The sequence below is a fragment of the Hypanus sabinus genome, chromosome 6 (genome assembly GCF_030144855.1).
Source record: "Hypanus sabinus isolate sHypSab1 chromosome 6, sHypSab1.hap1, whole genome shotgun sequence".
Taxonomy (NCBI): Eukaryota; Metazoa; Chordata; class Chondrichthyes; order Myliobatiformes; family Dasyatidae; genus Hypanus; species Hypanus sabinus.
The window spans coordinates 139,878,653-139,901,503 of NC_082711.1; the positions used below are offsets into that span (position 1 = coordinate 139,878,653).

A 22,851-nucleotide genomic window follows, 5' to 3' on the forward strand; every position below is an offset into this window, starting at 1 on the left:
CATGGAGCGGGAAGCAGGGCCGTAAACCAACCCGTCGTAAAGGAACCCGGGCTGTGTCGTGCGGCGGAACCACGTGGATTGGAGCAATGGCGCTGTACGGGAAGGCGGCTGCTGTGTTGCGGCAGGCCGGGGAGCAGCGTGGTTCTGTCAAATCCCTGGTGTATAACAGTGGGTATGAGGTAAGGTGAGCCACGGTGTATAATATCGGGGGTGAGGGAGGCAGCTGTCTCACAGCGAGCATGAGGGAAGGCACAGGTCTCACAGGGGCATGAGGTGAGAGAGGGTGCAGGTGTCTCGCAGTGGGCATGAGGTGAGAGGGTGCAGGTGTCTCGCAGTGGGCATGAGGTGAGAGGGTGCAGGTGTCTCGCAGTGGGCATGAGGTGAGAGAGGGTGCAGGTGTCTCGCAGTGGGCATGAGGTGAGGGAGAGGCAGGTGTCACAGTGGGCATGAGATGAGGGAGGGGCAGGTGTCACAGTGGGCATGAGGTGAGGGAAAGTGCAGGTATCTCAGCCCGTGAGGTGAGGGAGGGGTACTTGTGTATAATGGTGGACGTGTTGAAGGGAGATGGGCATTGGGGAGTGAAGGAGGTATATGTGTCGGGGGGGTGGGGGGGGGGTATCTGGCAGTAGGCCAGTCAGTGAGATACCCTGCCAGGGCCAATTGTAATGTAGATGTGGATAATTAATTTTTTTAGTTAAGGAATAAATGATGGGCAGAGCACCATGCTCTGTTTGGTTATGCAATTAGTTATTACTTACTAGTAACTAAATACTAGTTACTAATTAATTGCCAGTTTAATTCAGTACAACATCATGAGCTGAAGGACCTGTTCTTGTGCTCTACTGTTGTATGTGAAATAAAAACAGAAAATAGTGGAGATCTCAATGGGCAGCATCTGTGGAAAGATCCCACTGGATTCTTTGCTCCACCTTCCTCTCCTAACAGACTCCACCATCCACAGCCCTTTGTCACCTCCCAGTTTCTGTCACTCTCCCCACTTTCCCTCCTCCAGTCGCCAGCCAGCCCTCCTCAACCTAGATCCACCTTGCTTATGCTCCAGCTCTTCCCATCACCTTATCCCCACTGTCTCCACTCTACCTTTCCAGTCTGCATGAAGTAGTTTGATCTGCAGTATTATCTGTCTGTTTCTTTCCATAGACGCTGCCTGACTCATTGAGATCCTCCAGTGTTTTGTGTTCTTCCCGACTCCAGCACCTGCAGTGTCTTAGGTCCCCAGAAACAATTTGTATTTCCACAGGTGCTGCTTCACTTGCTGAATATTTCCCATTTTTATACAAAAGCAAGCACACGTGATTCTGGTTAATCGGGCAGTTGCTTATTTGAGACAACTCTTATAGAAAAATAACTTTGTTTATTTGGGACACTTTGCTGCTTGTCTGGAACAGGAGACTATTGCCAAACAGTTTCTAACTAATGTATGTTGAGTGCACTTGTGTGGACACTACACCGCGCTTAGAGTGAATAGCGTCAGTTGCATACATGTGTTTTTTTTTAAAAAACACTGATTTTTGTCGCTGATTGTTGGTGAGAAATAAGCATAATGACAATTCAGAACTATTTTGCTCACCATGGTTTCAACCATTCAGGCTTAGAGACGCCAGAAACAGCCGGAATGAAAATGGAACGATTGCACTATTTCTGCAAGTTTGAAGATTTGGCAATCATCTTGATTATTACAATGAAAATTACGATTTAGAGGATGCAGTTATATGAAGGCGAACCCAAGTGTCTGTGCTGATTTTGTTCATTTACAGTCAATCAAAAGAACACTGCAACGTACACTGAATTCCTCATAACTATTAGTAACAAATATGGTTTTATAGCTGCACTGTAATTTGCTCAGAATATCATTTAAATACTTAATTTGTTACTCAGTTTTTCAATAGTTTTACTTTATGTATGTAGAACTACAATCTTAATCATATTCCTGTGACATTTTATAGGAAAAAATGTTTTTGAATTATCCCAAAGGACTACAGAAGAATTGCTTTGGAAGTTTAGAAACACAGCATTGTTTGGATATTTAAAAGACTGGGAAGCAGCAATGCAGTAATAACCAGAGTTTTATATTGTGATCCTGGCTGAGTAATAAATATAGATTGGGACATTAGGACTATTTGGAAGTGGTGTTATCTGCTTGAGGACAGATGTGTCCTTGGTTTAAGATATCTCCCAAAAGATTGGAAGATTGTTATTGTTAGATTGGAAGTACTTGTCAAGGATCCATTTCAAATCAGTCTTCTCCCAGTATAAGAGAACCATAACTTGATGGGTGGACAGTTTACAGGAAAGGTATTGTCCTTGAGAGGTGTATGAGCTTCAGATAGTGATGTGAAAGATTTATGGACAGGAATTTTATTTGCTTCATATGTAAGAGAAAGCATCTCGAAAGGGCATATGGTGATGTAGATAGAAATGGTGAACAAAGATATCCTATGAAAACTCCTTTAAAAAGATGGCTTGATAGAGGTCTGTAAACAAGGCCTGCCTTGAAATCTTTCAAATCTTTCCCTCATGGTCTTGGATACATGGGATGATTGTAACCTTGGGATCAGTGTCCCAGCTGTACTGCCAGGTGTCTAATTTTGTGGTTTATCCCAGGAACTTATTTCTTCAGTTTAGTCCTTATCCAAGAACTATAGTAATTGAATTCCTAGTTTTGAGCTCTGGAGGTATGTTTACCGTTCTCACAAAACACAAAATGTGTTTCTGTGCAGCTGGTGTCCATGACCAGCTGGATGCAGCGCCTCGTAAAGATGCTGAGTAAGCAAACTTGACAAGATGAAGTATGAATACATGGGAGTGTTTGCGAGAAAATGCCACGTTAATGGTTTCTGCCTTTCAGAATATTAAGCAGCTGTATGCCCTGGTGTGTGAAACACTGAGATACACCCCTGTGCTGGAAGAGATCATTAGCATGACAGACCTCTTGAAGAAGGAGAAAAAACTGCAGATCAATATTGCTAAGGTATGATTATTTATGTGAGTAGTAGATTAGAATATTGACGATATCTTCTCCATGGATCTTCTGTTATTACAGGTTGTTCTACAGAGGGTTCTTGGGATTTCTCCCTTCCTATCCCCTCTTCCTCTATTCCCCACTCTGACCTTTTGCCCCTTCTCACCTGCCTGTTACTCCCCCTGGATCCCCCCCACCTCCAGTCCTTTCTCCTTTGGTCCTCTTGCCTCTCCTATCAGATTCCTTCTTCTCCAGTCCTTGACCTTTCCCATCCACCTGGATCCAGTTAGCCTCTTCCCCTCACCCCCCCCCCCAATCTTTTTATTCTGGCACTCCACCCCCCCCCCCCAATCTTTTTATTCTGGCACTCCACCCACCCCCCCAGTCCCGAAGAAGGATCTCGGCCTGAAACATAGACTTCCACAGATGCAGCCTGACCTGCAGAGTTCCTCCTGCGCTCTGTGTATGTTCATCAGATCCATGTTCATAGCTCCCAGCAAGTGGCCATGCAACTATATAGAATGATAAAGAGGGTGTATAATGAGCTAGCCTTCATTGGTTTGGATACTGTAAGGAAGTCACATTTTGCATCTATGGTTAGGAATATTTGGAGTATTGTGTGCAATTCTGGTCACTCCTTTACAGGGTGTGTTGTGGTGAAAAATAACTGGTTCTTTGAGCTTCAACAGTGGAGGCCTGGACACACACAGTTTTAATAATAAGGAATTTATTGACAAGGGGAAGTCGGGCCAACACAAGCAACTGCAATATTCTAACAAAAAACGCTTAAGCTTAACACGTGTGGGGAAGGTCGGGTCAGCTGTACAATACACAGGAAGCGGTGTGGGGACAGGGTACAGTTACACATACAAAGAACAAGGGAAAAGCACTACAACAGCTATCCCCCTTGACTTGGATAGCTGCGGTTCCCTTACCAGGACCAACGATAAACCTTCCCAAACATAAATCAACACACTTACCTCCAATGTGGTGGTCTGTAAGAGAGAGCGAGCCAGGCACAGGTCTCACCTTTTTTAGCATGGGGCGGAGTGAGATAATCCAATTAAGGTGACCAATAATGTAGGTGTGCATTGATTAGTTGGGAGAGACCAAATGTTGATTGGCGCGTGGTGTGTCCTCCGACCAGCCAGGTGGCAGTGCGTCTGTCACGTGGCCGGTATCTCTGGATACAGGGTGTTTGTAAGGTCTTTGGAGAGGATGCAGAAGAAATTTCCAAGGATGTTGCCAGGGCTGAATGGTTTGAGCTATAAAGAGATGTTGGACAACCATGGGTTATTTTCTCTGGAGTGGCAGGTGTACAGACAATGGAACAGGGAAGTAATAGGATGGGAGTGAATCGAATGGGAATGCAACGGGGAGAGCAGGGAATCAGAAGGGCAGTAAGCCCATGAATTCAGCGAGGGGCAAGTGATTCTCCTGATGACTTAAGTGGCCGTAGGATATTGTGAGCAGCTTGCGTATTTGCTAGTATCTGACAGATTTATGATGTAGGTTTAGATTCAAACTCCAGTGTTCTTAAGGAAACGTGATTAGTGGTTAATGCTAGATGGATGTAAGAGGTAAGGGGTAAGAGAACTTGAACTGTATTAATGCTTGTATCAGTAGCCGAAAGGAATTGGAAGAGGCAGTTTGTCAGATTGGGTATTGATGTTAATGAGTTTTGATTCTAAAACTGAAATTTGGAATCTAGAGACTGTGTGAAATCTGCGGAATTAGTTACCTCAGAACAGACACTTTAACTTTTTTTTTGAACAGTAGGTGCTTGTGTATGATCTCCTCTTTGGGAAGGGTCTGAAGTGTGGCGGGAGTTGGAAGGTATTGATTATGAAACATCGTTCGCAACTAAAATCAGCGCTGGCCAGATTAAAGGTAAAAAGAAAGGTTTACCGCAACGAGGACCTCATTGAATCAAAACATTCTGATGCAAAAGGTATGGGTCCTTCTGACACAGTGGAGAAATTTTTTTTTTAAATTGCACTTATTCTTTGTTATTGTATTCCCAGATCATTCATAGAATCTTTACCTATTGATTTTATAAAGTGTATTCTTTACTAGAAACATTAGCTACCTGTACTGAACTGCAGTTTAACTGACTAAAAGATCAGTTTTTGTTTAGGTATGTTGATTGAAGGAAGGTTGATTGTATTGAACTGCTGCTGCTAAGTTAACAAATTTCATGTCACATGTTGGTGATAATAAGTCTGATTCTGAATTGTTAGCCATGATATTGAGAGAAGTTCTTTAAATGGTGCCATGAAATTGCTAATGTTAACAACGATAGGCAGGCAGTGTTAATATCAAAGAAAGTACTTCACATTCTGTGTGATAAATTTTATTCCCAGTGCCAAAAAAAAAGCTCGAAACCTTAACTTATTGACTCCTAATTCACCAGTCTGATTGAAATGCTCCAAAACACCAAAGCAAAGCTAAGAGCTCCTAAGATCTGTAATTCTTGAGTTAAAGCCTCTTACAGCTTTGGTTAGTTTTCATTGTGAAAACATTGGCGCCCTATCATTATGTTCCCTGAGCCTAACCTGTTCAATTTCCCTCCCTACTGCAACCTTTATATAGTACTTTTAATATAGCAACCATTTCCAAGGCACCATACAGGAAGGTTCAAAAATTTGCTGGGTTGATAAGGTTCTACTGAGACAAAAGATCGAAGGTTGGTGAAAGTAGTGGGCCTGAAGGGAAGGTCAGAGAAGGAAAAGAAGGTGGGGGGAGGAGTTGCAGAGTTTAGAGGCTTGCCAGCTGAAGGCATGGCAGCCAGTGGCTGGGTTGGATTGGGAAGACCTGAGATGCCTGAATAGAGGGTTGTAGGGGCAGGAGGAAATTGGAGTAAACAATGTAACTAAAAGGGTGTATGCCACAAGGCCTGTGAGAATGGGATAATGCCACGGTGTCTGTTAAGATGGAGAAAGTAGAGCTGAAGTGATGTACACTGAGAATAATGTGAGCGTGCTGGAATAGTTGCATCTGGAGGTTATAGCAGCAGATGTGTCGAGGCAGAGTGGAGTTAAGCCAAAGAGATCTCAGTGAAATTATGGAAGTGAAGTCCAAAGTGCAACTTGGGTTCAAAATGAGATGAAGATCTTGAAGTCTGATTCAGGTCCATATGGTTTCCAGGAAGTCAGAAGCATCCTAACTGACTACAGTTCTACCATCCAGAAGTAAATTTGTACAGAGCAGTGTAATTAGAGCTAGAACTTATGGCTAATTATTTCTAGCTCTGTTACTCTATCTGACATATCTGTGTGTGTAGCTGGGAGGCTAACTTAGCAAAGTTTAGGAATCAGAATATCTATGTGGATGTTGGTGGCATTGTTAATTCTGTGGTCATCACACTCTGAACATATGCCATTACATTTAATCACATAATGTGTTACTTACGTTAGCATCTAAAGCAGCCTTCCCAATCTTTTATGCTGTGGACTAATACCATTAAGCGAGGGATCCTTGGACGCCAGGTTGGGAACCCCTGATTGAGTTCAAGGACAAATCGCATTGCCAGTGGTTATGGTTTTGCTTCCTTTAGATGGCTCGATAAGTCAAATTTAATCTGGTGGTTTTATCAGCAGTTTGTAGAAACACCTGCACCCGTTTCCTTCCTCTTCACTTCTCCGCCGCATGATTTTTGTTAGCATTGGCTGCTGTGATATCTCTAGCCTTGCCTCTCTTCCCAGATTGCCAGCTGCCTCGTTACGTCCGAGTGAATCTGCTGAAAAACAACGTGGAGGATGTAATTGACTACTTCAAACGCGAGGATTATGCTTATCTCGGGCAGGCAACTGAGTATGTCTGATCTTTTTCTTCAATAGCCAGCACAAATTAATTTCAGAAGTGGTTATTACAAGACCAGTCTGGTCTCTGGGCTGTCGAAGGGAAGGTAGAGAAATTACCATTGCTATTCACATTTACCAACTGGATGCTGTAGTTTAATCACTATTCTCTTTGGTTGATTGATGCTGTCATTTAAGTTGATGTGGTAAATGTGGTTTACTGACAGCCCTGGCTTTTGTCATATACAATATAAAACATAATTGGAAGATGATGTAACCAGTCAGGCAGCATCTGGAAAGATTTGCTAACATCTCAGGTCCAATACGCTTTCTCTGAATTGGGAAAGCAAGAAAGCAAATGACTGTTCAGTTGCACCAAAGGTGGATGGGTAGGACAAAGGATCAGGTGTGACCAAATGGGATAATGTGGCAGATGGAAACCAATTCTGCTTTATGTGTGTTGCTAACAGCAAAGCTGTGGTACGTGTCTAAACAGCCTGGCTGTACTAACAAAGAGAAGTTGGGAAGTTTCCTAAAGACTGCAAAATATCCAGGCAGAAGATAAGGTGTTGTTCCTCAATCATACATTGGACATGTTGTCATAGAGTAAGTTGTCTATCTGACTTAGTCCTATTTGGCGCATATCCCTCCACATCTTTCCTATCTATGTGCCCTCTAAATTCCTTTGAACATCGCAGTTGTTCCCATCTCTACCACTGGCAGGCCATTCCATATCTCACCTCCCTCTGTGGAAAAATTGCCCCTTGCATCTCCTTTAAAACTTCCTCCCTCACCTTAAATCTATGTCCTCTAGTTTTAGACTCCAAAACGATACAGAAACCAGAGAAAGGTGGGTCAGGGTAGATGTGAACTAAAGTAAGTCCAGATCACTGCTGTGGACTGAACTCTGGCTCTGTAAAGGTGGTCAGCGATTGGTTTCACAGATGTCGAGGAGACCACATTTCCAGCATTGAATGCAGCCCACCACGTGGCTTCATCTGGAAAGGTGGCTTGGTCCCTGGATTGCAGTTTTATAATTAAGTGCATAGATGTGTAGTGCTGGAAGCCACGTTTCCCTGTGATTGGAATAGGACCCCTCCAAGCGGATCACAACCTTGTCATTGGATTTGGACACTTCCGTGCCTCAATGATCAGTGGAGAGCTATGTTGGCTGGAGTCAGTGCTTTATGCTTTGGCTCTTGGTAGGGTCACCTGTGCCAAAAAGATCAAAGGGTAGAGGACTACCAGTCCACTGGGTTTGGGGGTTCAGCTCTGGGCTAACAACCCTGACTGTAATACAAAATTGTTAGGGAAACAGCAATGAAAAATCCTTCTACATCTGAGTGCGATGGTATTCCCGAGTCTCCACCTGGTACATGAACGACTAATAGGGAAAACCGAGAGAAAGCTACCGACATGATGAAGGAAGCCCCGAAAATCACCAGAGATGGCAGAGCTTCATTGCGCCCCAAACTGCCAGCAGCGTAACAGGCAGAAAGAGAGAAAGTAGGACCATTTATTGAGAAGTTGGCTTCCCTGTACCCTGTATCTTCCTCCAATGAGTTGCATACTTGCATGTTTTGATATGTCAGTACAAGTTACATTTATGACTACACCCATTAACAAAATTTGTCAAGATCATTCTGTGTCTCTCATCTGTTGCTTTAGATTGGACTTTCCACTAAGTCAATTTAGAATAATTTGTAAACTGAATAAAGGGACTTCCTAATGCCCAGTTGTGAAGTTATCTGGTCAAAATGTCAGAGTTTATTTGGACAGGATCCAGGTTTTATTCATTAACTTTTTCTTTTTTGAATAATTAAATCTATACCTTTGCTGATTGTTGGTAAATTGGCTTATTAGTGTTGCATGTATTGAGACAGAGTGAAAGTCCTATCTTTGTATGCTGCTTTATGCAGATCAGTTCATAGACTGCTTAATGAGATCAGTTCCATGTGCAGTGCAGTGGATGGGATCTACATGGATTTTAGTAAGGCATTTAACAAGGTTCCACACGGTAGGCTTATTTAGAAAGTCAGAAGGCATGGGATCCAGGGAAGTTTGGCCAGGTGGATTCAGAATTGGCTTGCCTGCAGAAGGCAGAGGGTCATGGTGGAGGGAGTACATTCAGATTGGAGGGTTGTGACTAGTGGTGTCCCACAAGGATCTGTTCTGGGACCTCTACTTTTCGTGATTTTTAATAACGATCTGGATATGGGGTTAGAAGGATGGGTTGGCAAGTTTGCAGATGACACAAAGGTTGGTGGTGGTGTGGATAGTGTAGAGGATTGTCGAAGATTGCAGAGAGACATTGATAGGATGCAGAAGTGGCAGATGGAGTTCAACCCGGAGAAGTGTGAGGTGGTACACTTTGGAAGGACAAACTCCAAGGCAGAGTACAAAGTACTCTGCAAGATACTTGGTAGTGTGGAGGAGCAGAGGGACCTAGGGGTACATATCCACAGATTACTGAAAGTTGCCTCACAGGTAGATAGGGTAGTTAAGAAAGCTTATGGGGTGTTAGCTTTCATAAGTCGAGGGATAGAGTTTAAGTGACGCGATGAAATGATGCAGCTCTATAAAACTCTGGTTGGACAACACTTGGAGTACTGTGTCCAGTTCTGGTTGCCTCACTATAGGAAGGATGTGGAAGCATTGGAAAGGGTACAGAGAAGATTTACCAGGATGCTGCCTGGTTTAGAGAGTATGGATTATGATCAGAGATTAAGGGAGCTAGGGCTTTATTCTTTGGCGAGAAGGAGGATGAGAGGAGACATGAGAGAGGTGTACAAGAAATTAAGAGGAATAGACAGAGTGGACAGCCAGCGCCTCTTCCCCAGGGCACCACTGCTCAGTACAAGAGGTCATGGCTTTAAGGTAAGGGGAAGGAAATTCAAGGGGGATATTAGAAGAAGGTTATTCACTCAGAGAGTGGTTGGTGCGTGGAATGCACTGCCTGAGTCAGTGGTGGAGGCAGATACACTAGTGAAGTTTAAGAGACTACTAGACAGGTATATGGAGGATTTTGAGGTGGGGGGGGGTTATTTGGGAGGCAGGGTTTGAGGGTCGGCACAACATTGTGGGCCAAAGGGCCTGTACTATTCTATGTTCTATATGTTCAAGTGCGTAGAGTGAATATAAGGTGGCAGTGGAGAATGAAGTGTTGCAGGTAAAGGGATAGTGCAGTGCAGCTAGATAATAATGTGTACGGTCTTAGAGGGAGTTTGTGAGGTTAAGATTCCATTTTATTGTACCAGGGAACCATTCAATTGTCTTACAACAGGGAATGGAAGCTGTCCTTGTGCACTTTGGTATGTGCTTGTAGACTTTTGTATATTGATGCCAAATTAATGGATCTTCATTTACCCAGTTCTTGTCCAGTGCTCTCACATTTGAACTCTCTTTCCCACAGTGCAACAGATCTGAAAAATCTCACTCATAGACAATTCATCTCTGACCCTCATCTCCCTGAATTACTCGTTTTCCACCCAAAGACCGATCTTCATGAACACTTTTTGTACACGGCTGGACATATTATTCTGCAAGATAAGGTAAGCCAACTTGCATTTTATCCTCTTGCTCATGGTATCGTGAAACACACGGGGATATATACTTATTACTTAATTATAGCCTTTCTCTTCCAATTTGACTGAAGGGACCAAATAATAATTTTAATGGCATAGAGGAAGATGACAAAATCTACAATTCTGCTTGAATTGTTTTGGGGATGAAGTGGTATTTATAAATGTTCCTTTGGGAGATTAATTGAAAGGCCATTTTCTGGCTCATTGTCCTTAGTTTGAAAGGTGTGAATTTGACAGATTAACAGGTTTATTCTTTCTATATGTATTTCACTAATATGTTTGACACTGTGACAGATGTTTATTTAGAGAATTGAACTATTCCTCTGTTAGATGGAGGAACTATTTCTCCCACGTCTGAGGTGCATTCTAATTTAGATTCTGTAGATCATTTTGTATGTAAAGAGCTTGGGGTTTGGATGATGTCAGAGAGTGGATGGTGTCAGACAGTGAAGAGTGTTTGGTGGTTTGAGGAGAAAAAAAGCTTCACAGCTTGACTTAGATGGAAATTTCACAGAGGTTTCCTGCGTATTAAGTTCGCAGTGGGTATTGGTTCTTCATACCCTGCTGTGTAATGTAGAAGGTTGCTGAATATTTCCATTTTTTTCCTCTGAATTTCTAGGATATGTATTAGTTTTGTTTCCTTTCTAGATTAGTCAGAAATAATTGAGTTGTCCAGGCATTGGTTATGCTGCTAATGCTAGGATCTTGTGAAGGGCTAACAACCTGTTCTAAATCAACAGCCAATTTATGTGATGGCTCTGTGTACTCCCACATTCTATCCTTCTGCAGCTCTCAATGAATCGCGTGCTGTGGTGTGGGTCTTGCATGCTGACTGAATTACTCATTGCAGCCAGTTCACTTGGCTTTGTACCCCTTTTTATCTGCAGGCCAGTTGTCTCCCAGCCCATCTCTTGAACCCTCCAGTGGGTTCTCATGTAATCGATGCTTGTGCAGCTCCCGGTAACAAGACCAGCCATCTTGCTGCTATTCTTTGCAACAAAGGGTAAGTCTGGGCTTTAACTGCAGTATACTTTAAAAAAAACACGATCAAAGGACCCTGTGAAATTCAAACAAAATGTCAAGTTTTACAAGTACAGCCACCAAGTTTCTGTTGGGGCAGAAGTTGTTCATTAGCAATGGTCAAGAAACTAGCTGGTGGCTTTGCCATACATTTTCTGTAATTGTTACTTAACTGTCTTTTTCAGGTTATTAGGGTAGATGGTAGGAAACAAATGTCAGGCAACGTGAGAGTTTTGTTGAGATAAACTTTATCTGATAGAGGAATTGTAGCCATTATTGGGGTCAAAGATGGTTTTAAATGTTTCTGGGGCAATCATAGGTAACTAGAGATATTTTTGTTCGCTTCATTTGAGGGACCTGACTCTCACTGGTCACACTGTTTTTGGTTGACTGAAACTGAGTGGTTTGCTTGGACCTTGGAGATGTATAGGAATCGGTCAATGCGGTCAACCTGGAGCAGACTCAATAAGGCTGGTTAATTTCATTTCCTAAAAGACTTGATGGTCCTGCAAAAGGCCAGTTAAAAGTTTACCTGTTTAGTAAACTTGGCCATTAGGAGCATTTAAGAATTTATTAAAGGAGTACCAAGGAATGGATAAGGAGAAAGAAAAGATTAAAGGAACATGAAACCAGCCTATAACAGTTTCCATGAAATGCAGAAAGAGGCAACTATTAGCAAAAGTTACTGTAGTTTGCTTACAGTCTGAGACAAGAAATTTGTGTTGGGTACAAGGAAGTAGCACCCAGATTACATATGCTTGGTGGCTTTCTTCACGGAAGATAACTTAGCATGGAACTAATAGAGAACAATACATCTGGTGTGAACAACAGACTGAAGGAAAAGGATGAGTTTTTTTTTAAATTAGAGAAATTAATGGGATTGAAAGCTGATTAAATCTTCAGGACTTGATGTCCTTCATCCTTAAATTTGAAGAGATGGTTACAGAGACTGCAAATGCAGAGTTTGACATCTTCCAAATGTTCACAGATTCAAGAATAGTTTGCACAGATTGGACAGCAGCGAATGTAGTCCACCATTTAAGAAAGGTGAAAGAGAGAGAATGGAGAATTTCAGGTCAGTTAGTCACACATCAGTGTCAGAAAAAAATCTAGAGGAAGAGTCAAGTCATGTAGAGTTTTTCTCAAAGGGAAAAACACCTTATTTGAGTTTGTAACTACCAGATAGATAGATGCTTTGTTGATCCCAAAGGAAATTATAGTATTGCAGTGGCATTACAAGTGCACAGATATAAATATTAGAAGTAGAATGAATAAAAAATAAGTTACCACAGTCTAACAGGAGAATCGGGAAATGTGGTATACTTGCACCTTCAGGAAGCTTTCATTGCGGTGCCAGTTGTGAAAATATAAAAATTAGACCACGTGGGCTAGATAATATTGAAACACAATGCCAGTGGACAGGTCCAGTAAATAGTTTAATCGTTCCATTGTAATATCAGAGGATGTCAGAATCAGGTTTATTATCACCAACATGTGTCATGAAATTTGTTAACTTAGCAGCAGTTCAACGCAATACACAATATAGAAGAAGAAAAATAACAATAATAAATAAATTGCAATAGAGGTATATTGAATAGATTAAAAATTGTACAAAAGCAAATAATATATATTTTAAAAAAGTGAGATAGTGTTCACGGGTTCAATATCCATTTAGGAATTGGATGGCAGAGGGGAAGAAGCTGTTCCTGAATCACTGAGTGTGTGCCTTCAGGCTTCTGCATCTCCTACCTGATGGTAACAGTGAGAAAAGAGCATGCCCTGGGTGCTGGAGGTCCTTAATAATGGAGCCGACTAAATTTACAACCCTCTGCAGCTTCTTTTGGTCCAGTGCAGTAGACCCCTCCCCCATACCAGATGGTGATGCAGCCTGTCAGAATGCTCTCCATGGTACATCTGCTTCAAACTCCTAATGAAGTATATTCACTGTCTTACCTTCTTTATAGCTCCATGAATATGTTGGGCCCAGGTTAGGTCCTTAGAGATCTTGACACCCAGGAACTTGAAACTGCTCACTGTCTCTAAGATCCCTCTATGAGGATTGGTATGCCCTTTGTCTTGCCCTTTCTGAAGTCCACAATCAGCTCTTTCGTCTCACTAACGTTGAGGGCAAGGATTTTGCTACAAAACCACTCCACTAGTGGCATATCATGCTCCTGTACTCCCTCTTGTCTCCATCGAAGATTCTACCGACAACAGCTGTATCATCAGCAAATTCATAGATGGTATTTAAGCTATACCTAGCCCCACAGTCATGGATATAGAGAGAGTAGAGCAGTGGTGTATACCCTGAGGTATACAGTATACAACTTGAAATTCTTACTCTTTGTAGACATCTACAAAACAGAAAAGAACCCCAAAGAATGAGTGGCAGGGAAAACTTCAGAACCTGAAGCTCCCCCATGCCCAAGCAGCAGTAAAGCATCAACCCTCCTCCTCCCCCACTTATTTCAGCAGCAAGCAAGAGTGCCCACCAAGCACAAAGCAAGCAATAGCACAGCCCCCAGAAGAGAGACCTTGATTTGCAGTCCAACAAAATCTATTGCCAACTTGACGTGCCAGTCTCTCTCTCTCTAAGATGGTACAGAGAGGTGTCACCTTTTCACAGCAAGAAAGCAAATAGCACTTTGGTTTTTAATGCAGAGGGCTGGAGCTCAGTAAAACGACACTTTTGTCGCATTTGTACAGAATTCTGGAATGCTGTTCAGTTTTGGTTTCCCTACCATAAGAAAAAAACATGATGACAGTGTGAAGGAGATTTACCAGGTATTTCCTGGAATGAGTGAATTTGACTTATTAAGAGAGACCAGATAGTTTGGATCTGTATTCCTTGAAGTATAGTAGATTGAGAGATAAAATTATTTCAAATTCTGACAGTATTGATGTTGAGATGTCCTCATCAGTGGAAGAGACACAAACAAGGATGTAACTGGAAAATAATGGGCTGGTGATTTAAACTAAGGTGTGTAGAAATTTCTTCTCAGGATGATGGGAACTGGCACAGGAGAGGAGTTTGAGGCCAGCATGGATCAGCCATGCTCATATTGAATGTGTTTGAGCAATATGGTGGTTTACTTGTGCTCTGACTTTCTTGTGGCTTGTAGATTGGTTAATGGTCAGAACACAGGAGATGATTGAGAGGCTGTGACCAGGTACTGTTTGGATTTTTGATGAGGCCCCAGTGTCTTGTGGCCTTTGAATGCTTATGATGAAAGGGCCAAATTTGCTGCTGTGAGAAAGCTGGATATTGTTGAGGGATCCACAGGTGCTTTAAGGGGATGAAACATTTAAAGAGAAGGGGTGAGGACATGGTGCATGGAATAAAAATGAAAACAGAGACTGAGAGATGTTCAGTATCTTTGACTGTAAACCACTGAGAGATATCTTACAGAATCGGCGATCAATAAGGCAACAAGTGTACCGGCTTTTATTGCAAGAAAACCTGAGTGCGAGACTAAAAATGTTCTGCTAGAATTGCACTGGTTACTTGTGAGATTGATCCTGGGATATTGCACACAGACCTGATCTTCCTTCATAAGGAAGGTGGGGGGGAAGAGAGTACAAGGAATATTCACAAGATTGGCTTCTGGAACAGTGTGTTGGGAGGGGGAGGAAGCGTACTGTCTTACGAAGACAAACTAAGGCAGACCTGATTTATATTGCCCTGAATTTGGAAGAATGAGAAAAGATCTTAACTGAAATAGTCGAGAAGAAAGAAAGGTATGTAAAGCTTCGGAAGTTGGGATCAAATGGAGCACATGAGGATTTTAAAGAACTCAAACAATTAGGAGAGCCAGTAGGGTCTATGAAAAGTCCTTGGCAAGTGGGATTAAAGAGAATTCCAAGACATTCTATGCATACATCAATAACAAGTGGATAACTAGGGAGCTTAAAGGGTGGAAGTATTTGCTTGGATATGGAAGATGCAGGTGAGGTTGGAAATAAATACTTTCCATCAGTATTTACTGAGAAGAGTTATGGTAGGTTGGACATACTTGGGTTTGTTTTCTCGAGCAGTGGAAGCTGAGAAGAAATCTGATAGAGGTTTATAAGATTATGAGAGACAGAGTAGATGAGTAGCTTTTTCCCTGGGTTGAAATGTCTAATGCAAGGTGGCATATGTTTAAGGTGAGAGGAGGCGGGTTCAAAGGAGATGTGAGGGGCAAGTTTACACAGCAGTAAATGCTTGGTATGCTCTGCCTTGGGTGGTGTCAGATACATTTGGGATTTTTAAAAGCTGGATACATGAATGTGAAGGAGTTGGACATTGTGTAGGCAGAAAGATTAGTTTAGTTGGATACTTGATTATTTAATTGGTTTGACACAGCATTGTGAGCTTAAGGGCCTGTTCCTGTGCTGTACTGTGTTCCATCTGTAATTTTGTATATGTGTATCAAATTCTTACCCCCCCTTCTCTAATACTCCAGGGAGTAAACCCCTAATCTATTCAACCTTTCCCTAAATATGCCTCAGGTCCTTAAGTACCAGCAAAATCCATGTAAAATTTCTCCACTCGTTGAATCTTCTTACTATCTTTCTTATACGTAGGTGATCAGAACTACACACTATACTCAAAATTGGGCCTTATCACATCTTGTACAACTTCTTCTGAACATCCCAACTCCTGTACTTCGTGTACTCAATTTTTTGATTTGTGAAGGCCAATGTGCAAAAAGCTCTCTTTATGATCACAGGTGTATACACCTGTAATGCCACTTTCAAGGAATTATGGTTTGGTATTCCCAGGTTCCTCTGTTTTAAGGCTCTGCAAGTCTTACACTGTAAGTCCTACCCTGATTTGTCCTTCCAAAGTGCAACACTTGTCTACATTAAATTCCATCTGGCATTGTTCAATCCATGCTGCTCCAATTCCTGCTGAAAGCTTTGATAGTCTTCTTCGCTGCCCACTATGTCCCCAATCTTGGTGTCATCTGCAAATTTATTGATCCAGTTTACTATATCATCAGTAATATTGTTGATAACGATGACAAGCAGTATTGGACCCTGCAATACACCAGTACTCACGGGCCTGTAATCAGGCAACCATTTACTACCATTCTCTAGCTTGTCACATTGAAGCCAGTATCAAATCATACCTCATCCTGAATGCCAAGCCACTGAACCTTCATGACCAAATTCACACGTGGGGTCTTGTCAAAGACCTTGCTAAGGTCCATGGTGGCAACATCCACTGCCATTCCTTCATCAATTTTCTTGGTAACCTCTTCAAAAAAAAAATGAGATTGTTTAGACACAGTCTACCACACACACAACCATGTTGACTATCCTTAACCAAGACCTGTCTATCTATATACTGGTATATCCAGTCCCTTAGAATACCATCCAGTAACTTACTCACTGTTGACATCAGGCTTACCTGCCTTTTAGTTTCCTGGCTGATTCTTAGAACCTTTCTTAAACATTGGAGCAACATTAGCTACCTTCCAATTGATTGGCACCTTACCTGTGGCTAAGGGCTGTTTCTGAACTAGCCTCCCACATGGTGTAAGGGGACACTTTGTCAGGCCCTGAGGATCAATCTATCCTATTTTGCCTCGAGGCAGCAAGCACCTTCTCCTCAGTAATCCATAAACTGAATGACTTCATTGCTGTTTTGCCTTAGTTTACAGTCTCTGTCCATCTTCCAAGTAAACACAAAGTGGATCTACTCTTTCCCTTCAGTTCCTGATAAATGTATAAAATGCTTTGGGATTCTTCTTGGTCCTATTTACAAATGACATTTCCTGGTCCTTTATTTTTGCTTAAATTCATTTTTCTATTTTAAGGAAACTCTTTGCGTTTGATCTGGACACCAAGCGCTTGGCTACGATGGGCACCCTACTGTTGAGGGCTGGAGTTACATGCCATGAAATGGCCAACCAGGACTTCCTGCTTGTGGATTCCAGCAACCCGAAGTACCGGGATGTAAAGTATATTTTACTGGATCCTTCATGCAGTGGCTCTGGTGAGCATTCTTTCTTTGACTACAGGTAGCTTTGAGACAAAGGTTTATGGGGATTTGTATGTACAGTAAGTAAAAATGAAGGCAGGAGAAAAAGGTAAAATTTTGCTGGGTTTTTTTGGAAGCTTTATCCAAGTACTGAATAATTTCCAGTTTTACTTACTGTACAAAGGGAGATCTGTGCACAAATTTTTGATGGGTTAAAGAGAACAGTTGTGCAATAGCTGAATGGGTGTCTTCTAGTAAAATACACTCAAAAAAGAAGTGTTAGTAGCCATGTCAGCTCCAGTCTGTAAAATCCCATACATCACCTCTGTTCCCTGTGGTTTGAGTTGCTGTCAAGAGTATATGGGAATATGGGCTCAGCTAGTTCTTCCCTGTTGGGTTGGTTCCTTCAGCAATTACATCTGAAATTGTTGCGGAAACTGAGCTCCACTGGGTGACTTTCAGACCTTTTGGCTGTGTTATTTGACGCACCATACCGGATGTTTTTTTCCCAAACCAGGAATTGTGAACCGCTTAAACCAGTTCACAGACGACGAGGAATCGTCATCCGCACAGCGCCTGCAGGCATTGGCGGCTTTCCAGCACAGAGCACTCAGTCACGCACTGAGCTTTCCGAGTGTGGAGAGAGTCATTTACTCAACTTGTTCAGTCCATCGTGAGGAGAATGAAGATGTTATAGAGAAAATACTGCAGCATTATGCAAATAGCTTCAGGTAATAACTTCATGATGAGTCTCTCCGTAATCTTTACCTCCTGTCTCAGATTATCTAATTTGACCTATTTTCTGAAGTAAACGGAGGTTAAATGAAATTTCAGACATGGTCTAATCAGCCTGAAGTGATATTGTGCATCTTGGATAGCTGTGGCTGGGGAAGGAGGTTGAGGAATTCACTCAAACCTTATCCCATCGATGATGTCAGTAGGTTCACTCCCAGTAACTCATTCCCTATTGCTGTGTTGGCTCAGCAGTTAGTGTTGCTGTCTCACAGCTCCAAGGAGCTGGGTATGATCCAACCTTGTGTTCTTTGCCTGAAGTAATAGTTGGAAGCCTTCAGGTGTATCAACCAAGTGGTCATCTTTTGTGTGTGAATGTAGGAGTATTGGCCAGCCATGTAAATATAGAAGTGAGCACAAGCAAGTGTGAATGGGTCCAAACTAGAGCCTACTAAACAGAAGTCAAGATTGAGAACGCTGATATTTTTAACTCCAGTCTTCAGGAGTAACAAGGCAAGTCCATAAGATATAGGAGCAGAATTAGGCCATTTGGCCCATCAACTCTACTCCACCATTCCATCATGGTTGATTTATTATATCTCTCAACTCGATTCTCCTATCTTCCCTCTGACACCCTGACTAACCAAGACCTAAACCAATAAAATTATTAATCAAGTCCCTAAAAACTCTGCTGAAATCACATTGGCTACTCCAGGAGTTATGAATTGACTCCTTTAGACAGGAAGAGTAGGTACACACCCTCACAAAGACCTGTTGGTAGGTTCATTGGCCACTGTCATTTTCCCCAAGAGTGTGTTGGTTTGCTACAAAAAAATTGCAAAAATCTGATTAGTAGAGAGATTACTAGGAAATTAATTGTGTGAGTAAGATTGATAGGTTTTATGTAAGCTGGGATAGATGGGATGCCTTAATCCCTCTTCGCCCCTCAGCTGACAGAAGTAGGAAAGTTCAAAACCAAACATAAATTCCTTGAGTCCGGGATGAATTCAACAGCGAGTTCCGTTTTCTGCGAGAACAGATGGATGTAACTCAAGTAACTTTTGACTCTTGATGTATTAATCCAGCACATTCATCATTTTTTCATTGGATTGTTTCATTGTCTCTACTCTTCCAGTCTATTGGAATCAATTCATGATTAGCCGTGTTACTCCTGAAGTGGAAGGGGAGGGAAAAAATCACTGGCATTTATAATACTGATTTCTGTTCAGTGTTTTATGGACCCTGTCACATTTCCTTGTGGTTACTTCTATATTTGTGTGGCCTAGATTCACATACAAAGGATGACCATTTGTTTGAAACACTTGAAGGCTCCAACTCAGATACTTTTAAACCCTCACTCTGAGAGTAATTTGGGGACTAACAGTGTCATTCTGAGTGTAGTCTAATGGGAATATGCACTGCTTTTGTTAAGTTAGGACATTTGAGCTAACAGCGTCTGTTTTTGTTCCATGCAGACTAGTTAATTTGATGCCTTCATGGCCATGTCGTGGTCTGGATACATTCCCAGAAGGTCCCAGGTGTCTTCGGGCCACGCCGGGTGACACCCTGACAAATGGCTTCTTTGTTGCTATGTTGGAAAAGCACAATGGGCAAAGTGAGATGGAGCAAAACAGAGAGAGGTAATATTTACATAATGAGCACATCCTTGGAATCAAACTCTAATAACCATCTTAATGAGGTAAATCCTTGGAATTAATTTCAGAAAAAAATGCATGGTTCTTTAGTAGCACAAAATTAAAAGTATTCATTTCTCCAAAGTACCTGAATGGGTTATCTTTATTCAGAAATATCAGATTATTTTTATTTTACATTGATTTTTGTGTGTATGTGCACACATGGCTGTTCACTTTCTTGCTTCATGTGAAGGTCAAAACAAATTTATAAATCCCTTTGTATACAGTCGGCCCTCCTTATCCACGGGGGATTGGTTCTGAGACCCCCCCCTGCGGATACCAAAAAACGTGGATGCTCAAGTCCCTTATTTAACCTGTCTCACAGCGGGTCACTGCGGTTGTCTTTAGGACCCAGCTGAACCCCGGACTTTATTTAACCTGTCTCAGTGTGGTGGACGTTAGGACCTGGCGGCGCAGCTCTGAATCCACTGTGTTTCTGTTCACGAAAATAATCACGATCACGATTGAAAATAAGGTGGAAGTAATAAAGAGATCGGAAAGAGGTGAGACGTCATTGGAAAAGCATTAGGCTAGTCGGTCAACGATTGGAACAATTTTAATGGAACATGTGAAAGTCCCTGCCCCGATGAAAGCTACAATTATTACTAAGCAACGCAGTGGTTTAATTATTGAAATATGTATGTTTCTCAATATATATGTTTGACTAACTGGTGCTAAATAATACCGGATATACCTGTTCTGACTTCAAATCCGACTTAAAGATGGACTCAAGAATGGAACTCATTCATAACCTGGGGACTGCCTGTACTTTTAAGTAATTTCTAGATTACTTTCTAGAATACCTAATACAATGTAAATGCTATGTAAGTAGTTGTTATACTGTATTGTTTAGGGAATAATGACAAGGAAAAAAGTCTGTACATGCTCAAACGACGAGTGCTGGAGAGTACTACCAGGTTTTCTTGATCCATGGTCGGTTGAATCCACGCATGCGGAACCCGAGGATGAGGAGGGCTGACTGTATTAACTTACACAGTTTTATAAACTTCATTGTTATTGGTGCTTCCACAAGGTGCACTGGAAAGCCTAGGCTAGAGATACTGTGCCTTTCTTGTACTGTGATGCTGCTGTAGCTGAGATCAGGCATCCGACGAGTTAAAAATCTGACTTCAACTCAGATGTTTTGCAAAAGTGTTCTTTAAGATGTTTAGTGGGAGTTAGAGAAAATAGTGATTAATGGATACTGAAACTGCCAGAAATACAGGGGCCAGGCAGCTTCTGTGTTGAGAGAGAAAAACAGTTCACAATTCTGGTTAATGACTTTAGGATGAAAGGTCTCAACCTGAAACAAGAATTGTTTATCCCTCTGTGACCTACTGAGTCCACCAACTTGATTTTTTGATTTCTAGCAGGGATATGTGTTTTTCATATACAATGAATGTTTTTCATCAGGTGATTGTAAAACTGCAGTCTTTCCCTAGGTATCAATGTGCCCATTTCTTTACTTGCAGTAACAACTTTGAAGGTGGCATGAAAGTAGAGAACTGTTGAGAAACCTGAGAGCAGGAATGGATTAGTAGATTGGGTAGATGAAACAAATAATTTCTGAGAGTAATATTAGATGATGGATATTGGGATGCACAATAACAAGAGCTTGAATCTCAAAAAGGAGAAAAGGTTTTGGAGATGGGGATTTTTAGAAAGTCAATTGAAGGTTTGAGTAGCCAGTGGCTAGTTTATTTGAATCGATGGGCTCGAAGTAATGTTATTTACTTTACCATGGTGTAAAGTGCCACTGCAGTAAGCACGACGCTATTTCTGCTCAGCATTGGAGTTCAACCCTGGCATCCTGTAAGGAGTCTCTGTCCCTCCCATGGAATGCGTGGGTTTTCCCTGGGTGCTCTGGTTTCCTCCCATGATCCAAGGACGTACTGGATAGGTTATTTGGTCATTGTAAATGTTATTGTGATTAAGTTGGGGTTAAATCATGGTTGTCTGGGATTTCTGGGTGGTATTTAAAGGGCCATAAGGACTTATTCTGTACTGTATCTCTAAATAAATTTTATCTTTCCAGCTTTGCTGAGGAGTGTGCGCCACCTGCAGCATCTAGCCTTGCTTCTGTGAAGGTATTGGAAGGAAATGCTGCAGCTTGCTCACCAACAGCCAGACACAAAAAAAAGAAATTGAAGAAAGTCAAATCAATTGTATGAGGACAAGACAGACTGAAGATGGTGCAGTCTAGGACAATAAAACAGAATACTGCAGGAACTCAATGAGTCAAGAATCATCTGTGGAGGAATAATGTGCAAGTCAACAATTTGGGTCAGGACCTGAATCAGCACTAGGGGGAATGGGGAAGGAATAAAGATTGCTAGCTTATAGCAGTATGAAGGGGATTTGGATAGAGCATGATCAGCAATTATGTGAATATAGATAGGGGATAGACAAACAAAATTAAATGGAAAGAAGAGTGTGTAAGTGAGGGAGGAGACACCAGAAGATGTGGATTATCCCCTTTGTCAAGTGGCCCTCCAGTGTTTTCTGCCCTCACAAGCCGTTCAAGATTGCCCACAAGGATTAAAAGTGAAGAAAAAGTAACGCTTGATCCTGTAACTGGAACACGTGCGATAAAGGATACAGTTTCTTGTTCTATTAAATATGGTCAAATAAACTGATGTATTTCACATGATTTTAATATGAGATGTGAGTGATTGAGGGGACAAAGGAGGTACCTCTTGTCTAATACTAGATTATACACAGTAGTCTTTCATCGGTACCTGTTATGTTCATCCAGCTTAATGCTGTAAATATACCTTTATTATCTTGATTTTACTTAACTATTACAGGGCAATTTTGCCTCACTGCTTCTGGAATGCTGTGTTCTTTACATAACACCTGAACTATTTGAGGATTAGATGTGCTAATGAATAGCTTAAAACTAAAAGGCAATTGAGTTACCAGTTAAGAGAAAATAAAGACCTTTGAGTAAGGCAAATGTAAATAAAACATTTGAATTACTTTATTAGAACTATAAAAATGGCATATAGTCTTTGTGACAGGTTCAATTTAAGGCTCCCCAAGAGTTAAGACTACAATAGGTGAAATAATTCAT

At 41.7% G+C, this 22,851-nt stretch overlaps 1 protein-coding gene across 2 annotated transcripts; it reads left to right on the forward strand.

Moving 5' to 3' along the window:
* Window positions 1-65: 65 nt before the first annotated feature.
* On the forward strand, window positions 66-22,428 carry nsun5 (NOP2/Sun RNA methyltransferase 5). 2 transcript variants are annotated; one of them, XM_059973081.1, is made up of 10 exons: window positions 66-179; window positions 2,867-2,989; window positions 4,760-4,931; window positions 6,685-6,793; window positions 10,193-10,331; window positions 11,252-11,367; window positions 17,189-17,367; window positions 17,870-18,083; window positions 19,560-19,724; window positions 21,814-22,428. In XM_059973081.1, exons 1-10 carry the CDS (start codon window positions 87-89, stop codon window positions 21,947-21,949), a joined length of 1,446 nt encoding a protein of 481 aa, XP_059829064.1. In that variant the 5' UTR covers window positions 66-86; the 3' UTR covers window positions 21,950-22,428. The 2 variants fall into 2 exon arrangements, with proteins under 2 accessions (XP_059829064.1, XP_059829065.1); XM_059973082.1 differs by lacking the exon at window positions 66-179 and having other exon boundaries at window positions 4,757-4,931.
* The last annotated feature ends 423 nt before the right edge of the window (window positions 22,429-22,851 follow it).